This window comes from Grampus griseus, assembly GCF_964374135.1.
Source record: "Grampus griseus genome assembly, chromosome: 1".
Classification (NCBI taxonomy): domain Eukaryota; kingdom Metazoa; phylum Chordata; class Mammalia; order Artiodactyla; family Delphinidae; genus Grampus; species Grampus griseus.
This window is the reverse complement of record NC_139017.1, coordinates 287073-310689: the sequence shown is the minus strand read 5'-3', so window position 1 is coordinate 310689 and position 23617 is coordinate 287073. Positions and strand designations below refer to the sequence as shown.

At 46.4% G+C, this 23617-nt stretch overlaps 1 protein-coding gene across 1 annotated transcript in view; it reads right to left on the bottom strand.

The window, feature by feature from the left end:
• KDM5B (lysine demethylase 5B) overlaps positions 1-16664 on the bottom strand; it is a gene marked incomplete at its 5' end in the record, with an annotated part of 76696 nt that extends 60032 nt beyond the window's left edge. The window contains one exon of the mRNA XM_082649690.1: positions 16476-16664. Coding sequence (XP_082505816.1) covers positions 16476-16664 — 189 coding nt within the window. The remainder of the gene's footprint in view (positions 1-16475) is intronic.
• Positions 16665-23617: the final 6953 nt, after the last annotated feature.

Sequence of the window (23617 nt, the reverse complement as noted above, 5' to 3'; positions counted from 1 at the left end):
AAAAAATTATATTGCCTTCTACTTATTACTATACTGGGAACATTAACATTTCATTGTATTGATACTTAAAAAATTTCTTAGTATTTGACATTTAGGCTATTTCCTTTACTTTCCAATGTTATTCATTATAAACAAAATATCTATACCTTCTAGGAAGCTTGTTTCAGCTCCATTCAGGGTCACATTTTACATACTGCAGTTACAGGAAAAAAGAAATCAACATGATCACAGTGATTGCAGATGCCTGCCTGAGACTGCCTTTTATTAATGATGGCGTGTTCTGCCTCTATAGAGAAGTGTAAAAATGGTTATTAAGGAAGAATCTAAAATGAAAACTACCTTCCTAGAACAGTGCTATGGATGTTCAATAAATGTTACTGAACAAGTAAAAAGTCTAATTAATTTTAAATGTCTCTGTAAAGCTAAAGATTAAAAAATATAAAATCAAAAAAGCTCTGCTAAAAATTTGCCAATGAAGGAAACCCGGTGACAAGAATTTGGAAACAAAGAGAACAATGTTTTAGTAAAAACACATCATGCGGGCTTCCCTGGTGGCGCACTGGTTGAGAGTCCGCCTGCCGATGCAGGGGACATGGGTTCGTGCCCTGGTCCAGGAAGATCCCACATGCCGCGGAGTGGCTGGGCCCGTGAGCCATGGCCGCTGAGCCTGCGCGTCCGGAGCCTGTGCTCCACAACGGGAGAGGCCACAACAGTGAGAGGCCCATGTACCGCAAAAAAAAACAACAACAAAAAAAAACACACACACAAAAAAACACATCATGCTCCTTATTTAGATACGGGCAACTGTATCAAGCGAGGTTCATACTGTAGCACAGGGTTTACTTTAGTTAAGTGTAATACAAAAACTCCCACAGCTTTAGTGTTTAAATCATTCCACAGCCAACAGAAAAGACTGCAAGAATAAATGTCCCTTTAAAAAAAAGAAAAAAATTTGCCCATATACCCAGTCAGTCCTCCTCAAAACGGTCAAGGTCATCAAAACCAAGAAATCTGAGAAACTGCCACAGCTAAGAAGAGCCTAAAGAGCCCTGACAACCAAACGCAATGTGGTGTCCTGAATGAGATCCTGGAACAGAAGAGGACGTTAGGTAAAACCTGAGTTCATCTGTGTAAGTTCATGGACTTGGGTTAATAACAACAGTGGTTCACTGATTATAATAAATGTGTCATACTGATAATGCAGAATGGTAAGAAACTGGGAAATGAGGTGAGAAGTATATGGGAACTCAACTATCTTCTCAATTTTTCTGTATATCTAAAACAGTTCAAAATAAAAAGTCAATCATTTGGATCAATTTTTATCTTTTGTGTTCCAAACTCTTCTGATTCCAATAGAGCGCTCTCAAAAAATGAAACACAATCATATCTTTAATATAAAAAAATTTAAACTTGACAAAATGAGACCATAAAGGCCCACTTCGACAGTTCAGTTGTTACTGGCTATGTGGAAAAACTTACTGTTTGCCTTTTTGAAAACACTTTAAAATTTTCACTTCACAGAAGCAACAGATAGGTGAATAAGGGAAGTTTTTACCAAACCCTCTACTGGTGTTATAATATCCTCTTCAAAGGTTGAGCACAAAGAGAAACTGCTTATGCATAGGTCCTAGATTTATTCCTATTCAAGCCTTTGCAGAAGTTAAGTTCCTTTTTTAGTACTGCAACTCTCAAATTTTTGGCCTTAGGTCCCCTTTAAACTCTTAAAAATTGACGGCTTCGAAGAGTTTTGCTTCAGATGGGTTCTATCCATTCATTTTTATTGCATTAGAAATTAAAAGACATTTTAAAAAATTCATTTAATAATAAGCAAAGAATTGGTGAGAAGAGTTTTATTTTGCAAATCTCTTTAATGTCTGGCTTAATAGAAATAAGCTGGAGTTTCATATCTTCTGCTGTCAATCAGTTGTTGTATATGTTGTTTTGGTTAAAATATATGAAGATAAGCTGGTCACAGATAAACATTTTGTTGAAAAGAGGAAGTTCCCGCGGACCTGCTGAAAAGGTCCTGTGAACTCTCCAAAAGTCCTCAGCCCAAACCTTGGAAACAACTAACAGACCCCTACAGGGTTCCCCATCCAATCTGCCCCTCCAGAGAACTCTGTCCACACAGATTTTAAAAGCGGCCACTTCAAGTGTTTTCTCCATTCACTAACAATGATTTCTTGACCTGCTTGTGTAATGCCAACGTTTTTAGAAAAGCATATGGCAACCCATTCTTCCCTAAAGTCCTACCACCAAAAAGAACCTGAAAATACCAATGCAATCATTTGCAAACATACACGGACTTTTGATAGTTGTACTAAGATAATAAGTACCAGGAATAAGAACATTTGTTAAAGTTTTAACTCCTATAGGTGGGGCTTGGTAAGAGCCAGTTTTCAGTTTTACACAACTTCTTGTTTAAAAGACTGTTTTAATTTCTGAATATTAAGTATTTGGGAAGGCAAAGCATTGTTTCTATGGACCATCTATTAGTAAATGAAAATACACCAGTAAAAAAGAGACATGTCGGGACTTCCCTGGTGGTCCAGTAGTTAAGAATCCGTCTTCCAATGCAAAGGATGTGGGTTCGATCCCTGGTTGGGGAACTAAGACCCCACATGCCGTGGGGCAATTAAACCCACATGCTGCAATGAAAGATCCCGCGTGCTGCAACTATGACCGAGCATGGCCAAAAATAAATAAATAAATAAATAAATACATAAGAGGCATGTCATGGTGTTTACTTATTAAGCATTAGTCCCAATAAGTTCCTTTTCCACCACTTTTAATAAATCTTGGAAATGATAATCTGTATTTATACGGCCTCTAAATTACTTAAATTTATTATTGTTAAAGCCATATGAAAACATTGATATAAAACAGTCCTCCCATTGATACTGCTTCTCAAACCTCAAAGAAATAGTTTCCTCCCCGGCCCCTCTGTACGAACAAGCTAAGTATAATCTGGTTTATAAACAGTAAGAGGGAATAACTAGATCACATGGAGGCCATCTTACTCTTCCAAAATGTCCTTAATAGATAGCTACCAAAGTTACCTGGAGTGATTCATACAGATTTTTGCACATCCCAAAAGTCTCATCAAGCCTATAAGGGAAGTATCCTTTTAAATTCACAGAGGGGGCTTCCCTAGTGGCACAGTGGTTAAAAATCCACCTGCCAATGCAGGCGACACAGATTCCAGCCCTGGGCCAGGAAGAGCCCACATGCCACGGAGCAACTAAATCAGTGCGCCACAACTACTGAGCCTGCGCTTTAGAGCCTGCAAGCCACAACTACTGAGCCCTCGTGCCACAACTACTGAAGACCATGCACCTAGAGCCCGTGCTCTGCAACAAGAGAAGCCACCGCAATGAGAAGCCCACACACCACAATGAAGAGTAGCCCCTGCTCGCCACAAGAGAAAGCCTGCACGCAGCAACGAAGACCCAATGCAGCCAAATAAATATATAAATAAATTTATTTTTTAAAAAATTTATAAAATTCACAAGGAAGGATTCTAAGAAAGCTAAATCCCTAGAACAAATCATCTTCCACTGAAATGGGCTGACAACATGATGGTCAATCATGAAAAGTTAACAGGAAAGCATTATTCATTTCAGGCCATTCACAGACATCTTATGGTCACTGAACGAGTCCAGAAGAAATTTCAGATCCTTCTCCCTTACAGCAATTATAACTGGTGCAAACGTTACTTCAATATGCCTACACCAAACCATATTATGATCAAGTAGCTACAGTGCCACGGTTCCCCCCCTGCAAGGAAATTAGTTAGTAAGTAGTTTTGATTGTTTTCTTTCATACCTAGGATCCCAGTGAGGAAAAGGCAGTTTTCTGACAGAAAACTGAGACTGCTAAAGTTAAGAAAAGATTACATACTTCAGAAAGGTTCAAGAAATGATTTGTCAGGCTTCCTTGGTGGCGCAGTGGTTAAGAATCTGCCTGCCAATGCAGGGAACATGGGTTTGAGCCCTGGTCCAGGAAGATCCCACATGCCACGAAGCAACTAAACCCGTGTGCCACAACTACTGAACCTGCGCTCTAGAGCCCAAGAGCCACAACTACTGAGCCCACATGCCACAGCTACTGAAGGCCGCATGCCTAGAGCCCATGCTCCACAACAAGAGAAGCCACCGCAACGAGAAGCCTGAGCACCACAACGAAGAGTAGGCCCCGCTTGCCACAACTGGAGAAAGCCTGCGCGCAGCAAAGAAGACCCAATGCAGCCAAAAATAAATAAATATTTTTTTTAAAAAAATGATTTGTCAAAAAAAAAAAAAAAGATTTGTTGGGGAAGGGGTTTAGGAACAAGGTTGAACTCTGCCCCCTCAACCTTCACTCAGCAACACCCAAACCCACCTGGGCACCAAGGGCAGGGAAAGTTAAACATCCCACACCCTAACTTTAAGGCCTCATTAGATCTGTAAACGCTTGCTGCTCTACACCTTTAGTACTTTACAAACTGGTGGTCACTCCTGGACATTCAAAGTCAGGAAAGGGACAGTAGTGACACTAAAAATCAGCCTGAGCCTCAGAGAAGATACTAAATCTTTGTTTTGTTTGATGTTCCATCTCAAGACACATTTGCAACTGCACTAAAAAAACAAACAAAAAAGAAACAAATAGTAAGCCATACATTTCACTAAAAGCAAATTTAACAGCTCTTCAGTCCTGCTGCAATTAAGATAACATTAACTATACGTCTAGCAATAAAAGTGGAAATAATTTTAGAACACATATGATCCCTAATAGCCTATCTGAAGTAAAAGACTGAAGCTTGAACCTGAACTGGAATTGCTAGGAAGCGGCTCTGTTTATCCCACTGCAGATCATCTAATATTTACACAAGGACAACCTGATAGTCTATTCAGTATACTCTAATTCTGACCATGCTTCAAGGCTAGATCTCCTGTATGAAAGATAAAAGGGTGTACTATTACACAGGCAAGCTCAATTTAGGATGGTAGATAAATAAATCTCATGTCCAAAACTCTTAAAATAAATTTATAATGTATCTCAGTGTTACTGTTTTAGAGAGAGCACTATCTTATTTCTTTCACATTTATTGCCACATTTAATAATCAATTTGGGGAATCCCCTGGAGGTCCAGTGGTTAGGACTCTGCGCTTTCATTGCCAGGGCCCAGGTTCAATCCCTGGTGGGGGAACTAAGATCCTGCAAGCCATGCGGCACGGCCAAAAATAATAATAATCAATTTGACTTAAAAGATGACCCACTTTAACCTAAAATATGAGGAAGTTCCAGCCTGATAAAACTGGTCCTCATTTGAATGGCTGCCTGGTATCAATGGGACACACTATAAAAACTCTTCTATTACCTACTTTCCCAGATTTTAAATAGAGGATTTTACAGCTGTGTCTACAGCTGAGACTTAAGAAAACCATCACCAAAAAGTCATGTAAGTCTGAAATACAGGCTCAACAAACCAGCTTTCTTCTCTCCTTGGCTTCCCTGCACATTTCCTGCGGCCTCCAACTAGATCCTCTTTATTCCTTAAATGTTGGTGTTTCTGCGAGTTCTCATGACCCTCACTCTCATTCTACACTCCTATTTCCTCCCTAACCCAATGCTTTCCCAGATGCCCCCAGGCAGCCCCCTCTCCCCATACTCCACCCACCTCCATATTCCCCCAACCCTATTATCTTCAACCATTCTATATGCAGTTTCCATTACTTGCATACATCCTACTATATAATCTAATTACTGATCTTTCTCACCAGCAGATTATGAGTTCCTTTAAGTCAAAGTTGTAAACTGCAGAACCTTAACACAATTCCTGGCACTTACTGACATATCAATAAATGTACTGAATTGAACCCATAACCAACCCCAAGGACCCAATCCATTTCTTCATTCACCAGAGCTGACGGAAAGGATTCCTTAGTTTCTTGTAGTGGAGCTGAGAATTTCTATTAATTCAAAGTCAACAGGTAAGAAAATTCCTTATATTAACAGCTGCCTAAACCTCATCAGGGAATTACCTAAACTAGTAGTTCTCAAACCTAGCTGAGCTTTCCAACGGCCAGAGGAGCTTCTTCCATATTCTACCAATTGAAGCTAAGTGGTCACTGAAACTGATGAGCCAGGAGTTTCCACACAAATGAGCCAACCAACCAAAAGTATATGGAATGGCCAAGCTCATACACATTGTTTAGTTAAAAAATAAGGACACACGGTTTACTTAAAATTTTATAATTACATTTTACAGGCAACTATAGCAGACAAAATAAAATGGTACTGTACTTTGTTATCACATAAGGGCAGCTTTCTAGTACTGATTTTCCTTCAGTGCGTTAGGATAACCAGAAAGAAGCAAAGGAAGATCACACTCTCCTTCCCCAAAAGCCCAGCTAATTTCTGGGATCTACGAAAGGAGCCACTGCCCACCACATATTAGAAAGAAGAACACTGAACTTTATCTATAAAATTGTCCTTGGAATTCACTGGCAGTCCAGTGGTTAGGACTCGGCTCTTTCAACGCCATGGGCCCGGGTTCAGTTCAGTCCCTGGTCGGGAAACTAAGATCCTGCAAGCCGCACAGCACAGGCGGGGGAAAAAAATCCTACCTTAGCAGCAAGAACTAAGTTAACAAAAGGGAAAAGGGAACCCTCCTACGCTGCTGGTAGGAATGTAAATTGGTGTAGCCACTATGGAGAACAGTATGGACGTTCCTTAAAAACTAAAAACAGAGTTACCATAGGATCCAGCAATCCCACTCCTGGGCCTGTATCTGGAGAAAACCACACTTTGAAAAGCTACATGCACCCCAATGTTCATAGCAGCACTATTAACAACCGCCAAGACACGGAAGCAACCTAAGTGTCCATCAACAGATGAATGGATAAAGATGTGGTACATATATACAATGGATTATTACGCAGCCATAAAAAAGAACGAAATGATGCCATTTGCAGCAACATGGATGGACCTAGAAATTATCATACTGAGTGAAGTAAATCAAAGACAAATACATGATATCAGCTATATGTGAAATCTAAAAGATAACAGCAATGAATCTATGTACAACACAGAAACAGACGCACAGACAGAGAAAACAAACTTAGGGGTACCAAGGGGGAAAGGGAGGGTCGGAGAGGGATAAATTAGGAGTATGGGATCAACAGATACAAACTACTATACATAGAATAGATAAGCAACAAGGGTTTACTGCATAACACAGGGAGCAATATTCAATAGCTTGCAATAACCTATAATGGAAAATTATATGAAAAAGCATATATATAACTGAACTACTTTGCTGTACACCTGAAACTAACACAATACTGTAAATCAACTACACTTCAATTTAAAAAAAAAGAATAAAAAGATTCATAATTTTCCATCTGCCGTCTCATGTAATCCCAATTTCATGTGGATATCGGCAATATAAATAATGGTTAAGAGTACTGTGTGGGCTCATATCAGGCTCCTCCACTTAGCAGTCAGGTGACCTTGAGCATGTTTACTTACCTCTTTATGCCTCATCATGTAAAGCAGGGCCAGAATTATCCTCATTTTAAAAGGCAGGTTAGGGCTTCCCTGGTGGCGCAGTGGTTAAGAATCTGCCTGCCAATGCAGTGGGCACAGGTTCGAGCCCTGGTCTGGGAAGATACCACATGCCACGGAGCAACTAAGCCTGTGTGCCACAACTACTGAGCCTGCACTCTAGAGCCCGTGAGCCACAACTACTGAGCCCACATGCCACAGCTACTGAAGCCCACGCGCCTAGAGCCCGTGCTCCGCAACAAGAGAAGCCACCAAAATGAGAAGCCTGCACACATAAGAGTAGCCATGCTCGCCACAACCAGAGAAAGCCCACGCACAGCACAAGGCAGCCAAAAATAAATAAATAAATAAATTTATTAAAACAAACAAAAAAAGGCAGGTTAATGGAATAAAACCTTGAAATTCCAACCTCAAGGCTGGAAGCTCAAGGATAACATGAAGATAATGGAACACACATCAGAAGCCAAATGTTTGGATTCCTGCTCCACGATTTTTCCATGAAATCCCTATTCTCTGCAAGTTTTCACGTCCTAGCTAGCTAATACCAACCGCCAAAAACAAATTACCTTGGATCCTAAATCAAACTTTAAACCCTGTTCCCCTCAAAAAAAATCTGATGAGCAATTATCTATTACCATAAGTCAAGGATGTATTTTACACTTGGAAGACAGGAAAAGCCACAAGGTTAGCAGTAGAAAAAAAAAGTACTTATAGAAAGAATGGCAGAATGGGCTGCCATTAAGTACAATCTTTAAAAACCCCAAACTCACACCCTACACAAATCCCCGAAGCCAGCCTTCCGCTGGAAAATCTGGTGGCTGTTCTCAATTTGTCCAAAATATTGCATAAGAGCCTCTCTGGGAGAGGAAAAAGCTTGGAATATCTGGAATTTTACAAAATGGAGGTTATAGTCCCAAAATTCTTTCTAGACCTTGCTCATCTCCATGGCCTCACCCCCTGTCCCACAAATGAAAAGACACCAGTATACAAATCCTAAGAGATCCTCACTCTCCCCGTCCAAGTTAAAGCCTGGCAAGGGTGACATGTTCCCATCTGGTTTAAATATCACCAAATGATGAGTTGGTACAACCGCACAGAAAATTGGGAGGATCTTGCCTTAAAGACCTTGAAATTATGTGGTTTTGACAGGATTTGTCCTTTGTCTCTGGAGTTAGCAGTGGAGTAGATGGCCATGTTCAGGTATCTGTATGCCTCATAGGAACGCATGCTTAACAAAAGCTTCAGCCAACTGCTAAAAACACACTCAGGTTTAAACTTAGTTCTCTAACACTACAATCTGATCAAGCTCTGAGGTGGCAAGAATTAATGTAGGAATGCACAAAAATCTGCCTAGGGCCACACAAGGAACATAGCTGGGAAGAGAAGCTCAGCCTAGCTACGTGCTCGCAATTAAACAAACACTTTCAACATTTAAAGATTTTAAAACTTCGTATGTACACCACTAGACAGTGTTTTAACACATGCAGAAAACCGTATTGAGTGAATTGCTTGATTCAAGACAAAAACAAAAAAGCCACAATAGTAGAAATACAATATATATGGGTCCACCTAAGAAGCAATGTTATGAGATCCCATAACATATTTGAACAAAAAAACACGGTGGGGCTTCCCTGGTGGTGCAGTGGTTGAGAGTCCGCCTGCCGATGCAGGGGACACAGGGTCGTGCCCCGGTCCAGGAAGATCCCACATGCCGCGGAGCGGCTGGGCCCGTGAGCCATGGCCGCTGAGCCTGCGCGTCCGGAGCCTGTGCTCCGCAACGGGAGAGGCCACAGCCGAGAGAGGCCCGCGTACCGCAAAAAAAAAACTAAAAAAACCCCACGGTGAATCCAAATCTGTATGATCATATAGAAACTCTAATTAGATTTTAAAAAAAAAAAAGTCTGCCTACTTCTTAGTAAAAGAATAAATATAATCGGGCTCTGTCCTGAAGACCAAAATAAACCTTTTCCCTGACACCTCTTCTACTTTTCTCCTCATTTTACAAGCAACTTATTAAAGACTCAATCTACTAACCCTTCAGGCAAGAATTGGGACTATTTAAATTATGTTAGACAAAATATAATGCTCTCCATCTGCAGGGCTTCCACAGCATCACAGCCTTCCCACACTAGGGAAAATTAAATAATTTTAAACACTTCTTAAAGCTTACCAACCTCCTGCCTGTATAACACACATACACTGCAAAATTTCTGAAATAATTTATAACAGCTCTACCTGAAAAAACTTTTTTATTTCAACTAATTTAAAAGAACATCCAGGTACAGAAAAGCTTCATCTTAACCAACAGAAGAATTTACACTTTGTATATTCTAGTTTTGATGTTGGGCTTTTGACTTTTCAAGTTTCACTTTTAAAAATCCCTTCACTGTAGGAGAAGTGAGGGATATGTATTTGGCACTAACCCTCGTCTCTCTAAATCTGTCCCCAGACCCTTCTTAGCAGCGAGCAAGTAAAAGCTTTGGAATTTAAGCTCCTTGCAATCCATCAATTAATCTGGACAACAGCTCTAAGTCAGTGTCAGATCTCCTTATAGCAGATAAGAAGGCATACACTGGAAAAAAATAACTTTGTCCAAGGTCATGATGGTATTAGATTCAAGACTCTACCCACTCATTTAAAAAAATTTAGAAACACTGACTCCTTCTTTTACGTAATAGAAAAAATAAAAATCCACATACACTCCCCTTGATAAAGCTTATTTTTATCCCTGCAAAATATTTCTTAAAATTTACATCAGTTGTAAAATAACATTTCCAAATGAAATGGAATCAACAAGTTTAAAAAAAACCTGTTTATTATGTCACCTTCTGCCTAGTGATGTTTAACTTAGTTCCTGAAAAATGAAGTTATTATTTGGGGAGGAGAGTGCTTAGACGTTAAGGGGTTATTTACAGAAAATATTTTTCAATGGCTTGACTTTTAACTCACTTCTTTTGAACATCTGAGGCTACCTAAGTGTTCATCAGCAATTCTGCTGAAACAGGAACTGCATCATCGAGGCTGGAAGTGGAACCACCATCTTCACAGTAAAGTGAACCTAATGACATCCTGACCAGCCACTCATTAGACCCTTTGACTCTCATTTCCTTCAAACTCCTTTTCCAGAAGGGACTTCGTTCTACTTCTTGGTCACCCCCAACTTCCAGCTCTATGCTGCTGAGATGACGTCAGACAGGAAAATGGACCAAGGGCAGAAAAGGGAGCGACAGGCACCACCTCCAACCACCACCTCTGACCACCACGCCTCTGCATCCAGGAGCTGGCCTGACAGCGGTCAGGTTCCCACACAGGCTCCAACAAACGTGTCACAAAGCAACAAAGGCCCTGGAAAGACTGAGGAATCCAATCCCCATCCTGATTAGGCAAAGAGTGGCCATCTCTCACTAAAGGCTAGAAACCTCATTCCTAATTGCCCAAATCTCACTCACCCTGAATAAGACAAAAGCTAAGCCAAGTTGTTCTCTACACCTGAGGTCACTAGTTTGCTCTCAATTCCAACACTGCTGCTCTGCTTTCCGTCCTCTTACACCCAGGAAAATACGTAAAGGGACTATATTCTCTACACTTTTGTGTATGCTTGAATTATTTTCATAATTTAAAAAATGTCATTTATACCCTGGAAATGAAGCCTCTAGCAGAGCAAAGTAACTGGTCTTAAGTCCAGAAAGAAAACTTAAATGATTAAAAGAAATAAAACAGAGGAACAGATGGGATGACTCTAGGCCATGTCCAAAGGCATAATATGGCAATAATGCTTTAAGAGGAATGGTCTACAATTAAAATTCTGAATGTTTAAAAAAAATTTTAAAAGGCAAGAATACATTTAGTCAAATTCTTCCATCTTACAGTTACGAAACAGAAATGTCCCACTGCCCTAGAGGCGGCTTCTCCCCATTAGTCTTCATAAACTTGGGAGACTGAAAAAGCAAAGTCACCACTGAACTCATCTAATATTTAATGACAGAAAAAGCATTTTTAGAAGAATTTGTTTTAGGTGTACAAAGGTAATGTCTCATTTTTCTCTTTAATCCCATGCTAGGACACAGCAGTTGATAAATACTTAAGAAATCCTTGTTAAGCTGCATACAGTTTTCATGTCTTAGACAAGTTTCTCACAACTCAGATTTTAAAATCCAGTTATTAGTTTCTCAAACCCTAAGTAATCGAAAGTAAATGAGAGTGGCCCAGTGATATGGCACGGACCCACTCACCCCAAAGAGACTCACTGGTGTGCTTCTGATGATTCCTCTTCAAGGGACCCAAACTTAGAACTTTCTGAAAGTATAGTCAGTCCTTCAGTTCCCAACATTTATTCCACATTATTAAAACAAATTTTTTTGAGACTGCAGTGATCTTCTACACATAAAACAGGTATATTAGCATAATCTCCAAAGAATATCTAATTCTCTTAGAAAGGAAAAATCACACCACCAGCTCAATGCAAGGACTGTACAATGAGGAAAGCAAGGTCTTTCCAGGTTACTGGTTTTTAAACCCATAGATGGCCTTTGCCAAGAGATACACAAGTAGGCTTCGTGGAACCTAAATCCAGGAACCTAATTAATCAGCACTTTCATTTGGGGGCATGAGGTCTCCCTCTATCCTTTTCTACAACCAAACTTTAATGTGGCCCAATTAAAACAACGAGAGGTTACCAAAGCCTGCAAAAAGCTCCCATTTACAGCACACAAACCAGATTCCTTTTTGTTTTTATTTTAAATTGAATAGTTCACAATGATATTTTTGCCTTTCTAAAAGAAAATTCTCTCACTGGCAGATTTCTGTCTGCCTATATTAAAGTATTGTAAGCATCCTGAACTTTGTTATTGTCTCCCAAACTAAACAAATAAGTAAATGAGTTTACTACTGATCTGTCAATCGGAAATAAAAAAAATTAAGGACCTTAGAGACAAAGAATGAAACCGAGGGTTGATCATTTTCTCTAATTTTCCTTATCAGTGTCTCTCAATAATGAACTCAACACCCCAGCTTTAAATCAGAACATTTATTAAGACTCTTCAAAGGCAATTCTCTAGTCATTCTGCTCTTTAGAAAAGGTTTAGACTGCATGTTTAAAAACAAATCCTACAACCACAGGAAAGGAAACTTTTCCAGTGGGGGTGGGGATGTAAACCTAAAGCTGTCTCATATATTTGCAATATCACTCACATTCCATTCTAAGAGTCTATTATTAACTTGTTGATTAGTTCACTAAGAGTTACAGCTAGATGGATGTCTGTGAGTGTGACCAATCTACCACTGGCAAAGTCAAATTTAGCCAATCACCCATTCAAAGGCTACAACAAATGAAGTTTGTTTTTACTTTAAGGCAGACGCACTTAAACTAAAACTGCAGGACTTAATCCAGCCTCCTACCAAGTGAGAAAAAAAAGTTCTTCTTTTGAGAGGTATAGTTCTAAATTTCTCTTTAAAAACTAGTTACAATTGGGTACAGGGTTTCTTTTGCGGGTGATAAACATGTTCTAACACACTGATTGTGATGATGGTTGTAAAACTCCATGAAAATACTAAAAACTACTGAATTGCACACTTTAAATTGATGAATTGTATGGTAAACATATTATGTCTGAACAAAACTGTTATTTTAAAAAAGTAATTATAAGTTCTTCCTTTGCTCAAGGATATTTCTATTGATAAGCTTTTCCCCCAAATATTAAAAGGTTTACGGTGGCAAGGAATCACAACTAGAGAAAAATTTCATGACACCAAAGAAACTGGAAAAACAACAGAGAGGATTAGGCCACAGTCAAGCAAACCTAACATTAGGGAGAATGATGGGCTGGAATGAGAGTAAAAGAGCTCTGTATCACTCACACCTCCCCCCCCCCCCCCCCGTACAAAGAGAAGTATATTTAAGTTCCTTCATGTTCTAAGGGCGGAACCAACAGGCTCAATCAAAGACACTGACTGGATTAAGACACTGACTGTATTAGAACATTTGAAAGTTTTACACTTTGGCTATGAAGCCTAAGGGATCAAACTAATGACCACAGGAAGTTAAAGTTGAAAAATGTGTCTATTGTGCCATCTGGGGTTTGACTTAAATCTCTAACGTCTGGACACCTCCAGAGAAGAAATTTGTGGAATCTGCCTATCTATGGCCAAATGTTACATGTTTGAGAGCAACAGAGTAAATTACTGAAGCCATCAAATATATTCCTATCAAACTCGAGAGACTGAGAAAAGTATTTACTGAGCAGTCCACTATTTTTGCCTAATAGTTATACCCCTAAAATTAATCATCCACAAATACCACAAAGTGACATGGAAAATTTGTCCTTAAAAAGAAATCTAAGTACATCAAGAAGGAAATGAAAATTTGCATCTAAAGGTAACAAACCAGAAGTCAGATTAATTGTAAATTGGAAAAAAAAAAAGTCCAGGAAACAAGCCTAGTTATCCTACATACTTGATGTAATTTGAAAATAGGTTTGTTTACTACCCTCTTTAAACTTATAACTCAGGATCTGAATAACATCTTCTTGATTTTATTACCTTTTATCATACTTATCTTACTATATTTTCATTAACAAATTTCTGTGAACCTCAAGTTTCAGTAGCAAAGCAGTTTAGAACCATCACTAAGAAGCAGCTATAAATTGAAGCTACGTTAAGTACCATTAATTAAAGATGCAAAGTTAAGGACAAAAGGAAATAGAAATGCTTTGTAATTCTTCCCCTTATCTCCGAGAAATAAAATACCAATAAACCCAATCCCCATTTTAATACAGTCACTTGTATTCCAAAAACTTAGTGGTAACAAATCATCTAGAAACACGGGCATTATATAGCTATCGCCATGGAAAATATTTATCTCTTGGTTTGTTGTTGCTTTATTTCAACTATATGAAACCACTTGTTCACAGTTAGCTTTCTAAAAGAAAACGGTTTCTAAAACAAAGACTTGTTTACATCTCCATCTCTTAAGATCCCTTTGTTCCAACAAGACCCTTCTTCAAGAGCTACAACTTCTGGAAAGGTTTCCCTTTTTGCGGTTATATCAACTAGAAATACTCCCAAACTCTTTCCAATTGGCACAGGAGTTTGTTAAACAAAGGAGGAAGAAGCCTCCTCCACACAAAGGAGGTCTCCAAAACAGAGCACTGGTTATGTTTGTGGATTATTTATTTGTGCCTCTTTAATACCCTTCCTCGGCTGTAGTAAGTACCACTCTCAATACAAAATGGTGGCCATCACGTCTGTCTGACATTCAGAATGGGGAAAGGCAGAAAGATCACACATTTTGCAGAGCTTACCATTAATATTCTGGCCAAGATGCTGAATTGAGTAGCCAAACCTAACCAGAGCAACACTATCTTTCTAGGAAAAGAACCCGACAAAAGGAATAGGAAAAGAAAGTAGATAAAGGGTTTACCCCAGCCCTAGTGCACCACAATACCAACATGGAGGACAACTCCCCCCCAGGAACCGACTGCACACTTGGGCTACCGAGAACTTGCTCAAGTTGCCTAGTTTCAGAACGGACGCCCATGGATGCGAACGCGGACTATTCACAGTCCCCGTCCCTAACGCTGACACAAAGCTCCGCTGCTACCTGTCCATGCCCTGTTCTTCCACAACTAAAACCCTGGCCCCAATCACCGCACAACTTCTGCAGGCCTCTGCGCTCCAACCGACACGCACTTCCCTTGAGCAACGACAATCAACCTTGTCTACTTCTTGAGAGAAAGGCGTCTATTCTCAATCATCTCCCCCATCCTAACTGACCAGTTATTCCCGGAGACAGGTATTTCACCTCCATTTCAAACTAGTCCAAGAAAAACTCCAATATAGAGTCCGCATTTCAATTCGGGGGGAGGGGGGACTTGGGATCAGACAGACTCAGTCGGGATCTCCCTCGACACAGCTCTCCAGGCTGAGCGGTTACGCACAGAACCCCTCAACTCCAACGTCATTACAAAGAACAAGCCTAAGAAAGAAAGGGGCGGGAGGGGGGGCTTCCTCCGAGGGAGCGGGGGCAGAGCGGGGAGAAGCTTCTCAAACTGTCGGAAAAGCAGTTAAACCTCCGGCCAACGGTCCCGGCCCATCCAACTGCTGAGGCCGCCTCGGCCGGTCCGAAAGGTGGGCACAGCCCAGGGGTCCGGAGTTTGCGGCCGGGGGCTGGGGGAGGGGGAGGGGAAGTGACGGGAGAGGAGGGGAGGGGGGAGGGGAGGAAAGGAGGAGGGGAGGGGGCAGGGGCCGGCAGGGCTTCTCCGCCGACGTTGCAGCCGTTGGTGACCGTTTCGGGAACACCCACCCTCACGCCCACCCGGGCAGGGGGCTGCGCTGGGGCCTCCGCTCCGGGTCGGGACGCGGGGCGGCCTCCGCCTTCGGGGCTGACACCGCCCGCCGCGTGCAGCTCTCGGGGCGGGGGCCGGGGAGCCTCTGGGCGGCCGCCCCCCGAACCCCACGCTCACGCCCCCTCAGCACGTCCGCTCGGCCCGGCCCGCGGTGCCCCCGTCTGGCTCCGTCGCCCCGCCTAGTCCCCGGCCCGGGGGGCCCGCCAGGGGTCCGGGCCGGGGCGGGGGGTCCGGGGCCGGAGGGTGGGGCGCCAGGTGAAGCCGCCCGGGCCGCCGCCGCCTCCACACAAAGGACCAGGGGCTCCGCCGCCATATTGAAAACTTTCCTCCTCGCGACAACTCGCGGGGCGCGCACCCCGCACCCCCGGCGCCCCGCACCCGCCGCACCCGCGCCCGGGGGCCTCCGCGCCAGCCCGCCCTCCGCCCCGCGGGCTCCGGCGCACGGCCACGACCCCGGTGCCGGTGGTGGTGCTGCCGCCTCTCCGTCCGGATACGAACCCCGGCCGCGCTCCGTCCGCTGTCCCCTCGCCCCGCGCAGAGGCCCAGCCGCCCGCCGGCCGGCCGCGAGCCCCGCTCGAGACTCACCGGCGGCGGCCGCACCTTGCAGATTCCTGTCTGCTCGGCTATGGGCCGAATCTTGTGGATGAAGGCGAAAGGGTCGGCGAACTCCTCCCAGCTGGGCTCGAAGACCGGGCACTCGGGCGGCGGCAGGAACTCGCCCAGCGGGCCGGGGCCGCCGAGGGCCGGCGCGGGGCGCGGGCCGGGGGCCTCCATCCTCGCGGCGCCGCGGACGCGGCTGAGCGACGGTTCTTGGCCTCCTCCGGTTCCTTGGCCTTCCTCCTAATCCTTCTCCTCCTTCTTCTCCTCCTCTTCCCCTCCTTCTCCTCAGCCTCGGATCCGGTTCCTCAGACTCCGGCTCCTCCGACTCCGACTCCGACTCCGACACCGACCGACGACGCCGCGCCGCGCCAGCCACGCCGTGCGCCTCCGCCGCCACGGCGAGGAAAAGGAGTCCCACCCCACCCCCACCCGGCCCGTGCTGAGCGCCCGCCCCCGGGCCGGGCGGGGCGGCCCCCGGGGGACGGAGCTCGTCCTCACGGTCCAGCCCACCCGGCACCCACTGACCACTGACTACGTGCCAGAGCCCCTTCCCTCCCTCGGGAAGTTACAGGTCTGGGGGAAAAGCCGGGCCCACGGGTGTACGCTCCGTCCCGTCCCGCCCCGTGGGAAGCGCCGTGGTGGAAGTGCAAGGACACCTGGTCAGACCCCGAGGGGCGCAGGGTGTCGGGGACGGAGGAGGCTTTTCCAGGTAGAGGGAAGAGCTTGAACGTGACAACAGCCTGTAGGTGAGACAACAGTTAGGAGGACAATAAACTAACACTCTGATCACTTCATCTCCTAGGCCCTGTGCCACGTGCTTTCATGATTAATCTTTAATATACACAGCAACCCTACGAGGCAGGTACTCGTTTCCATTTTACAAATAACGACAGAGAGGCATAGGTTGATTAAGAAATTTGCCCAAATTCCTAGGTTAACAAGTGGTGGAGACTTCACTTATTGGAAGGTAGGGTGTTGCAGGGAAGTGTGGTCCGCGAGCAATACACGGCGAAGCTGGATATGAGAAGAGCGGGAGCCTTGAAATAATCCAGATGAGGAATGATGGGGCCTAAATTAAGGCAGTGATGCTATTCATTAGGAGGGAGGAATGCAAATGGAGAGCATAAAAGTGACAAATTGGGGAGGAGCGATTCAGGGGTATAGGTACATGCCTGAGTGGGTGCGGCCACTGGCATCGCTGGGGAACAAGAAGTCAGTCTGGGGAGGGAGCTCGTGGGTCCACTTCTGGCCATGTTGAGTCTGAGGTGTCTGGGACAGTTGGAGATACCCAACAGGCTCAGCGTGTAAATCAGAAGGGGAGAGATCAGAAGTGGAGATGTAAATCTGGGAGTGATTAGCCTGAATGAGAGCCCTTCTTTATCTGATGCTTACTGTGTGTAAGACATCCTTGTAAATGCCTTGTGTGTAGTGGTATATTCGCTCCTTGAAGCTTCACTCCCACCCCGCTTGGGAGGCACTGCTATTACCCCCATTTTGCAGAGCAGATCATGAAGGCACTTTAAGAGGTAAGAACAATTTTGACACATGGTGGGGGGGGCGTCAGGTAATATCCTTCCCCAGAAAAGGGGAGAGAACTCAAAAAGTAGGACTTCAACATTTAAAAAGGCCTCTTTTATCCAGAAAGCAGCCAAACCCATGGAAGGACCGTTTGCCAGGGCCTCCTTCGTAGGTAGGTGTCAACAGAGTTCTAGCCCTGCTTTTAGATTCACCTGGAGTAAACAGATCTCATCCTTGAGGATTCTTCGACTAAAAGGCCGGCGAGGGGAGAAAGCTCCTCTTCAGTAAACTCTTAAGTAAACCGAAAGGTCCTTGGAGAAGGCAGGCCTTATTTGTCTAGGGCTTTGGGACCTACCTAAGCCATGACAATGGAGACTGAGGCCAAGGGCAGCTGGCATCCTAGTAGAGAAAAAGTCATCGGTGTAAGAAGGATATGAGATAGCAAGTTAGAATCTAGGTGCGGGGGATAGAGGAGTCGGCTGCAAAAGATGGTTTTAACTTTGCTGAATCTTTCAAATTTTTTCACAGTAAAACGCTGGGGAGAAAAAATCCTCGTTGTTGCTCTTTGCCTTGGGCGGTCTGTGCTTTAGAGGGTCTCGCTAGACTTGATTTCCTGTCATGTGCTCTTTCCTAGGAGCAACGTTAAGACTATTTTCACACTTAGCATTGGCATCCGCCAAGCCAGGTAGGCATAACTTTGAGGAAAACTCTAGACACGTACGGATTACAACCGTGATGCAGGACAGCGAACCCACAGAAAACTCTCCAGTCCCCAGCTGCCCGCGGGCCGCCCCCGCCCCTCCCGGCCTCGCGTCCCCAACTTCCGGTAGCAACCCCAGCCACGGGATTTCGTGGCTCCAGACGGCGCAGCGGCTGTCGGCTCCCCGCGGACGCGTCGTGACGCTGAGAGAGGGTCGGCCGCCGGGCGGCGAGGGGACCATAGAGCTGCTCCGGAAAAAGGCGCTGCGCCCGCGGCCGCTCCTCCCGCGGGGAGGCGGAGACGCTCCCGGCCCTTTATGATGTGTGTTTACATGCGCGGAGGGATCCACCCAGCTGACAGCGGCGCCGCGCCGGTCCTTCTTTTTTTAAAGAGCCCGGCCGCGCGCGCTGATTGGCCGGCCGGCGTGGGCGCTGATTGGCCGGCCGGCGCGGCGCTTGGGGGCGGGGCACGCGCCTCATTGTCTGCTCAGCGGCCGCAGGGCTCCCCAGTGGCTGTGCTGCGCTCTCGGTCGGAGGTCCGGTTCTCTGGGCAGCTGGCCGCGAGGCAGGGGCGGGCCGGCGTCGCGGCCGCGTCCGGTGCCGCGGCCGGTGGGTGGCAGTCCCGGCGGCCGGAGCGTAACCGAGCCCTGTCCGGGTGCCACGTGTCCAGGAACCCCTCCTCACCCGGGACGACACCCCGCCCCGCCGGGCTCCGTCTCCAGCCGCCGCCTGTGTGCGGCCCCGGAGCCTCGCACACGTCCCTGGGGTCTCTATCCTCCTCCTGCCCGCTCAGCCCCCAGGCCTCCCGAACAGCCTGCCCGACCCCACCCGGCCCGCGCCCCTGGCTCTGCATCCTGCACCCCGGGCCGGCCGCCCGGTGATGGGGCGCCCCCGCGTTCCTTCCGGGCGCCGCAGACTCGCAAACTGGGGGGGCGACCTGGTCCCGCGCCCACCTCCGGACTGGGCTCCAGGAGTGGGGAGGCCGGCTCCCCGGCGGCCGCGAAGGGGGCGGCCCGCGCGGCACGTAGCGCACGTGGAGGGCACCTCCCGCCCCGAGGCCGCCGCCGCCTCCGGCTGCTTTCCTGGCGCGCGGGGTGGGCGTGCGTCTGCCCTCCGCGCGGCCCCCGGTCTCTGCGAGCGTCCTTTGCACAGCGCTCATCCCTCCCCAACGCTGCTGGACCTCCTCTCTCCTCTCCTTTCCTCTAATTTCACCGACGCACAGGGCTTTCCTTAGCCTCCTCACGATCCAGCTCGGCCCCTCCCTCTAGTCCACTGTCGTCCTCTCCCACCCCTTTTGGGGCCCGAATGCTTGGTGTCAGATGTCCCCTGTGGAGACAGACCCACAGACCTTGAGATCTCAGGATGAGCTGCCGCCTTGGTGGTCTCCGTGTTTTGCTTTATTTTGTGCACTCCCACGGCGTCTCTCTATTCCTGTTCCTTTAACCAGGCATTTGTCTTTTTCCACTGCCATCCCTGCCCTCGTGCCGTACACAGGCAAGGGTCTCCACCGGACTGTAAACCGCTGCAGGGAGGGAGTCACGGCCTCCAGCCCGGGACCAGGCACGTGGTAGGAGCTCCACACGTTTGTTGAAGGGGAAGGGAAATGGCCTTTAGTGTCTGTGGCTCTGTCTGGCCGAGGATGGAGTTTTGGACCGGACAAGGAGAAGAATCTGGTTGCCCAGGGTAAGCAGGAAGAGGTCTCACAACAGATCAGTGGGGGGGGGGGGGCACGCACTGGGATGCGCCCCTGACATTCCCCAGCTCCCCCGCCCTGCTTATTTCCCTGGAACCAGCAACCCCTCCTGCTCTGCTGCACGTCTCTTTGGTGGGACTTCTGTGCTCCCGGTTCTGCCCCAGCCGCAGCTATGGGGGCTGCCCTTGCAGATCAGCTCCCACGGAGACAAGGGTCTCATCCCTGGGCTTCTGTCCCTGGGAGCATCCTCTCTTCCTCTCCAGTCATGGGACCCCTTCTCTCTGGCTCAGCCCAAAGGGATCCAGGATCAGGACTTTGGTTTACCTGGGTGTGTGGGTCCCTCCCCAGGAAGCCTCAGTCCTGGTGCCGCCAGCCCTGCCCAAAGGGCTGGGGCAGGGTAGCAGCGTTACCCACACTCCCTTCGGGGTGTTTCCTCCCATTCAGGTTGGGCCACTTTGGAGGTTCTGGACTCTGCTGGGAAAAGGTGAGAGGCAGAGAGAAGAACTCAAGTTCCTTGTTCACACTGCAGCCGCCACTGTCACCCCTAAGGAAGGTCTCTGGACTGAGGACCCCTCTCAGCATGCTCTAGGGCCTTGGATGGTTGGAATGTTTGAAATTCTCTGCATCCAGGATGAAAGTCTTGCAACAGGAATAAAAGGACTTCTACACTAATTATATCTGAACTTGCCAGAGCACTCCCGAATCCACCGTGCTCGTTTGAAATCCAGCGTTCAACCAAATCCTGTCACATGTCCGGCACAGGGTCTGACACAAAATCCTAACGCTGAGTCCCTTTCTTCTCTCCGCTGGCAGGAAGGGATGCTATCTGCACACCTAGAGATACTGTGCGACCAGGAATAGGACCACACCAGTGGCTGGGGAGTAATTCATAATCTATGGGACATACCAACCCCGTGAAGTAGATGGGTGATACTGTCGCCATTTTTCAAATGGAGAAACTGAGACTCAGAAGAGTTTATTAGGCAAAATCACACAGGTAACAACAGAGCTAGGACTGGAATGGGAACACTGGAGCCTGTGATCTTCCCTAAACACCAAGCTGAGGAAAGAGAACATGGAAACCCCACCCCAAATCTGACCACCAGCTGGCCCTGCAGCTGCCAACATGTGTCCATTCTCTCCCCTCTAAGCCACGCTGGTTTCACACTTTCTGGACTGTCATCTATAATACCTTCACTTACATTCTAACGGATTCACAAAACAATACTTGACCTTATACAGTGACGCACGTGCCGGTTGAGACTCATGAGGTTGGCTTTGTAACCTGTTATGGATTCTGACCCTCAGTTGGAGAAATGCTGCTTGGAGGTTAGTTTTTCCTGTTGTTTGCTAGCTTTCAAGAAGATGTAGCTGCAGTAGTTTCTTCACACCCACCTCACCTCAAGGTTTGGCCATTGCTCCTTGCCATGTCTCCCCTACATCCTCCAGAACGCTGTCCACATCACATACAAGATCAATCCCTATTGCTTATCTCTTCAGTCTGTTTTGTACTGTTTATCATTCACTTGGCTGCAATCTTCTATTCATTTCCCTCCTACCTCTGCCCACAGCCCTTCAACTCAAGGGGTCACTTTGTGCCCCATCTTTTCAGGTGCCCAGTATAAGACCAGGACCTAGCATAGTCTTCAAGTCTCCCAAGACCTGACTTAGAGCAAAGGCCAAAGACTCAAATGCCTTCAGGGGACAGAAATAAATGAGAGAAACCAGCCAGGTGGACTCTGAAGAAGAGAATGCACGTCCGGCGACCGGGGCCATCACTGCTCAGGCCAGGGTGGCAGCAAGTTGCAATTTTCCAGAGAAGCCAGAAGTCTAATTATTTATGCAATCTCTCCTGATTTTTAGATGTTCAATCTTCAATCAAATTTCTAAAAAACAGTGTGTGGCCCAACCAGACATGCTTGTGGTCCGAGTGTGTTCTGCGTGGAGCCACCTCCCTGGAGAGGCTGGTGGGATGATGAGTTTGCTGACCTTCAGGGAGAACAATGGTTACCAAGGGAGCACCAGAGAGAGATGCTGAGGGCTAGAAGTGAGCTCCTGCCCAGCTCCCCACCTCCCTGCCGGGGCTCAAGTTCATGCTTCTAGGCTGGAAGGAGAGCTCTAACTTGCAGCAAAGTCTGGAGCCCACACCTGGGACACACCATGGCAACAGCATCTCAGACGGCTCACCCCGATCTGCGCTGCTGCCGAGGGACCTGCCAGGGCTTGTTTAGTATTTATTTTCATTTTACATCCACTGTGCTTCAATTAAAAAATACCTATTTTCCCCTCTTCCTCCACTGTTTGCCCCCTCTAAGGCCCTCAGAGGAGTGCGAATGAGGTGCCAAGATGCAGAAGTGTTCTCAAAGTGCTGTGCGTCTGTTTAAGAGTCTAAAAGTAAAAATTTGGGTGGGGATTTAGGAATAAAGGGAGATGGGCGTCTCAAATATGACAGAAAGGAAGGCATCGCTGGTCTCCGTGTTCGAAAAACAGTCATTGTTAGCACAAAAGTGCTGACATTTATTGAGTGTTTGCCGTATGCTGGGCATTTTCCTGTGGAGGATTTCTTCTCATCCTCATAAGAACACCTGAGAGTAGCCATCGTTATCTTTAGTTTCTAGATGAGGAACTGGGGCTCAGAAAGACTGAGTCATTCGGCCAAGGTCACCTGGCCAGGAAGTTTAGCAGAAGCACATTCTGGCCCGAGTCGGGGTCTACGTCGAGAATCTGAGCTCTTAACCATCGCACACGTATTGCCCTCCTCTGTTGTACTGCCCGGTCCTCCTGGCACTGCTGTGTCCCTGGCACCTAGCACATGTGTGTGGAAGAGGGAGATGACCACTCACCGTATCGCGTCATCCCGATAACTAGTGACTTAATACACACCTGTTGAGCTCGCTCTCTGGGCCAGGTGCCGTGCGAAGTGCTGTGGATGTGGCATTGGGTAAAACAAAGGCCAGGCCATCAGCCTAGTGGATAGAGACAGACAGCGACACACACAAGGAGGATAGCTTCTGGTAGCAAGAAATGCTAAGAAAACAGAACGCGTGGTAGCGCAACGGGAGGACGGGAGAGGTGGCGGGAGGCGACTTTAGCCATGATGACTGGAGGCCGGAGAAAGAACGTCTGAGCTCCGATGTGGGTATTGGGAGGGGTCGGCTCTCGGAAAGTCTCCGGAGGAAAGTTCTAAGAAGACCAAATGCAAAGGCCTGAGTTGAGA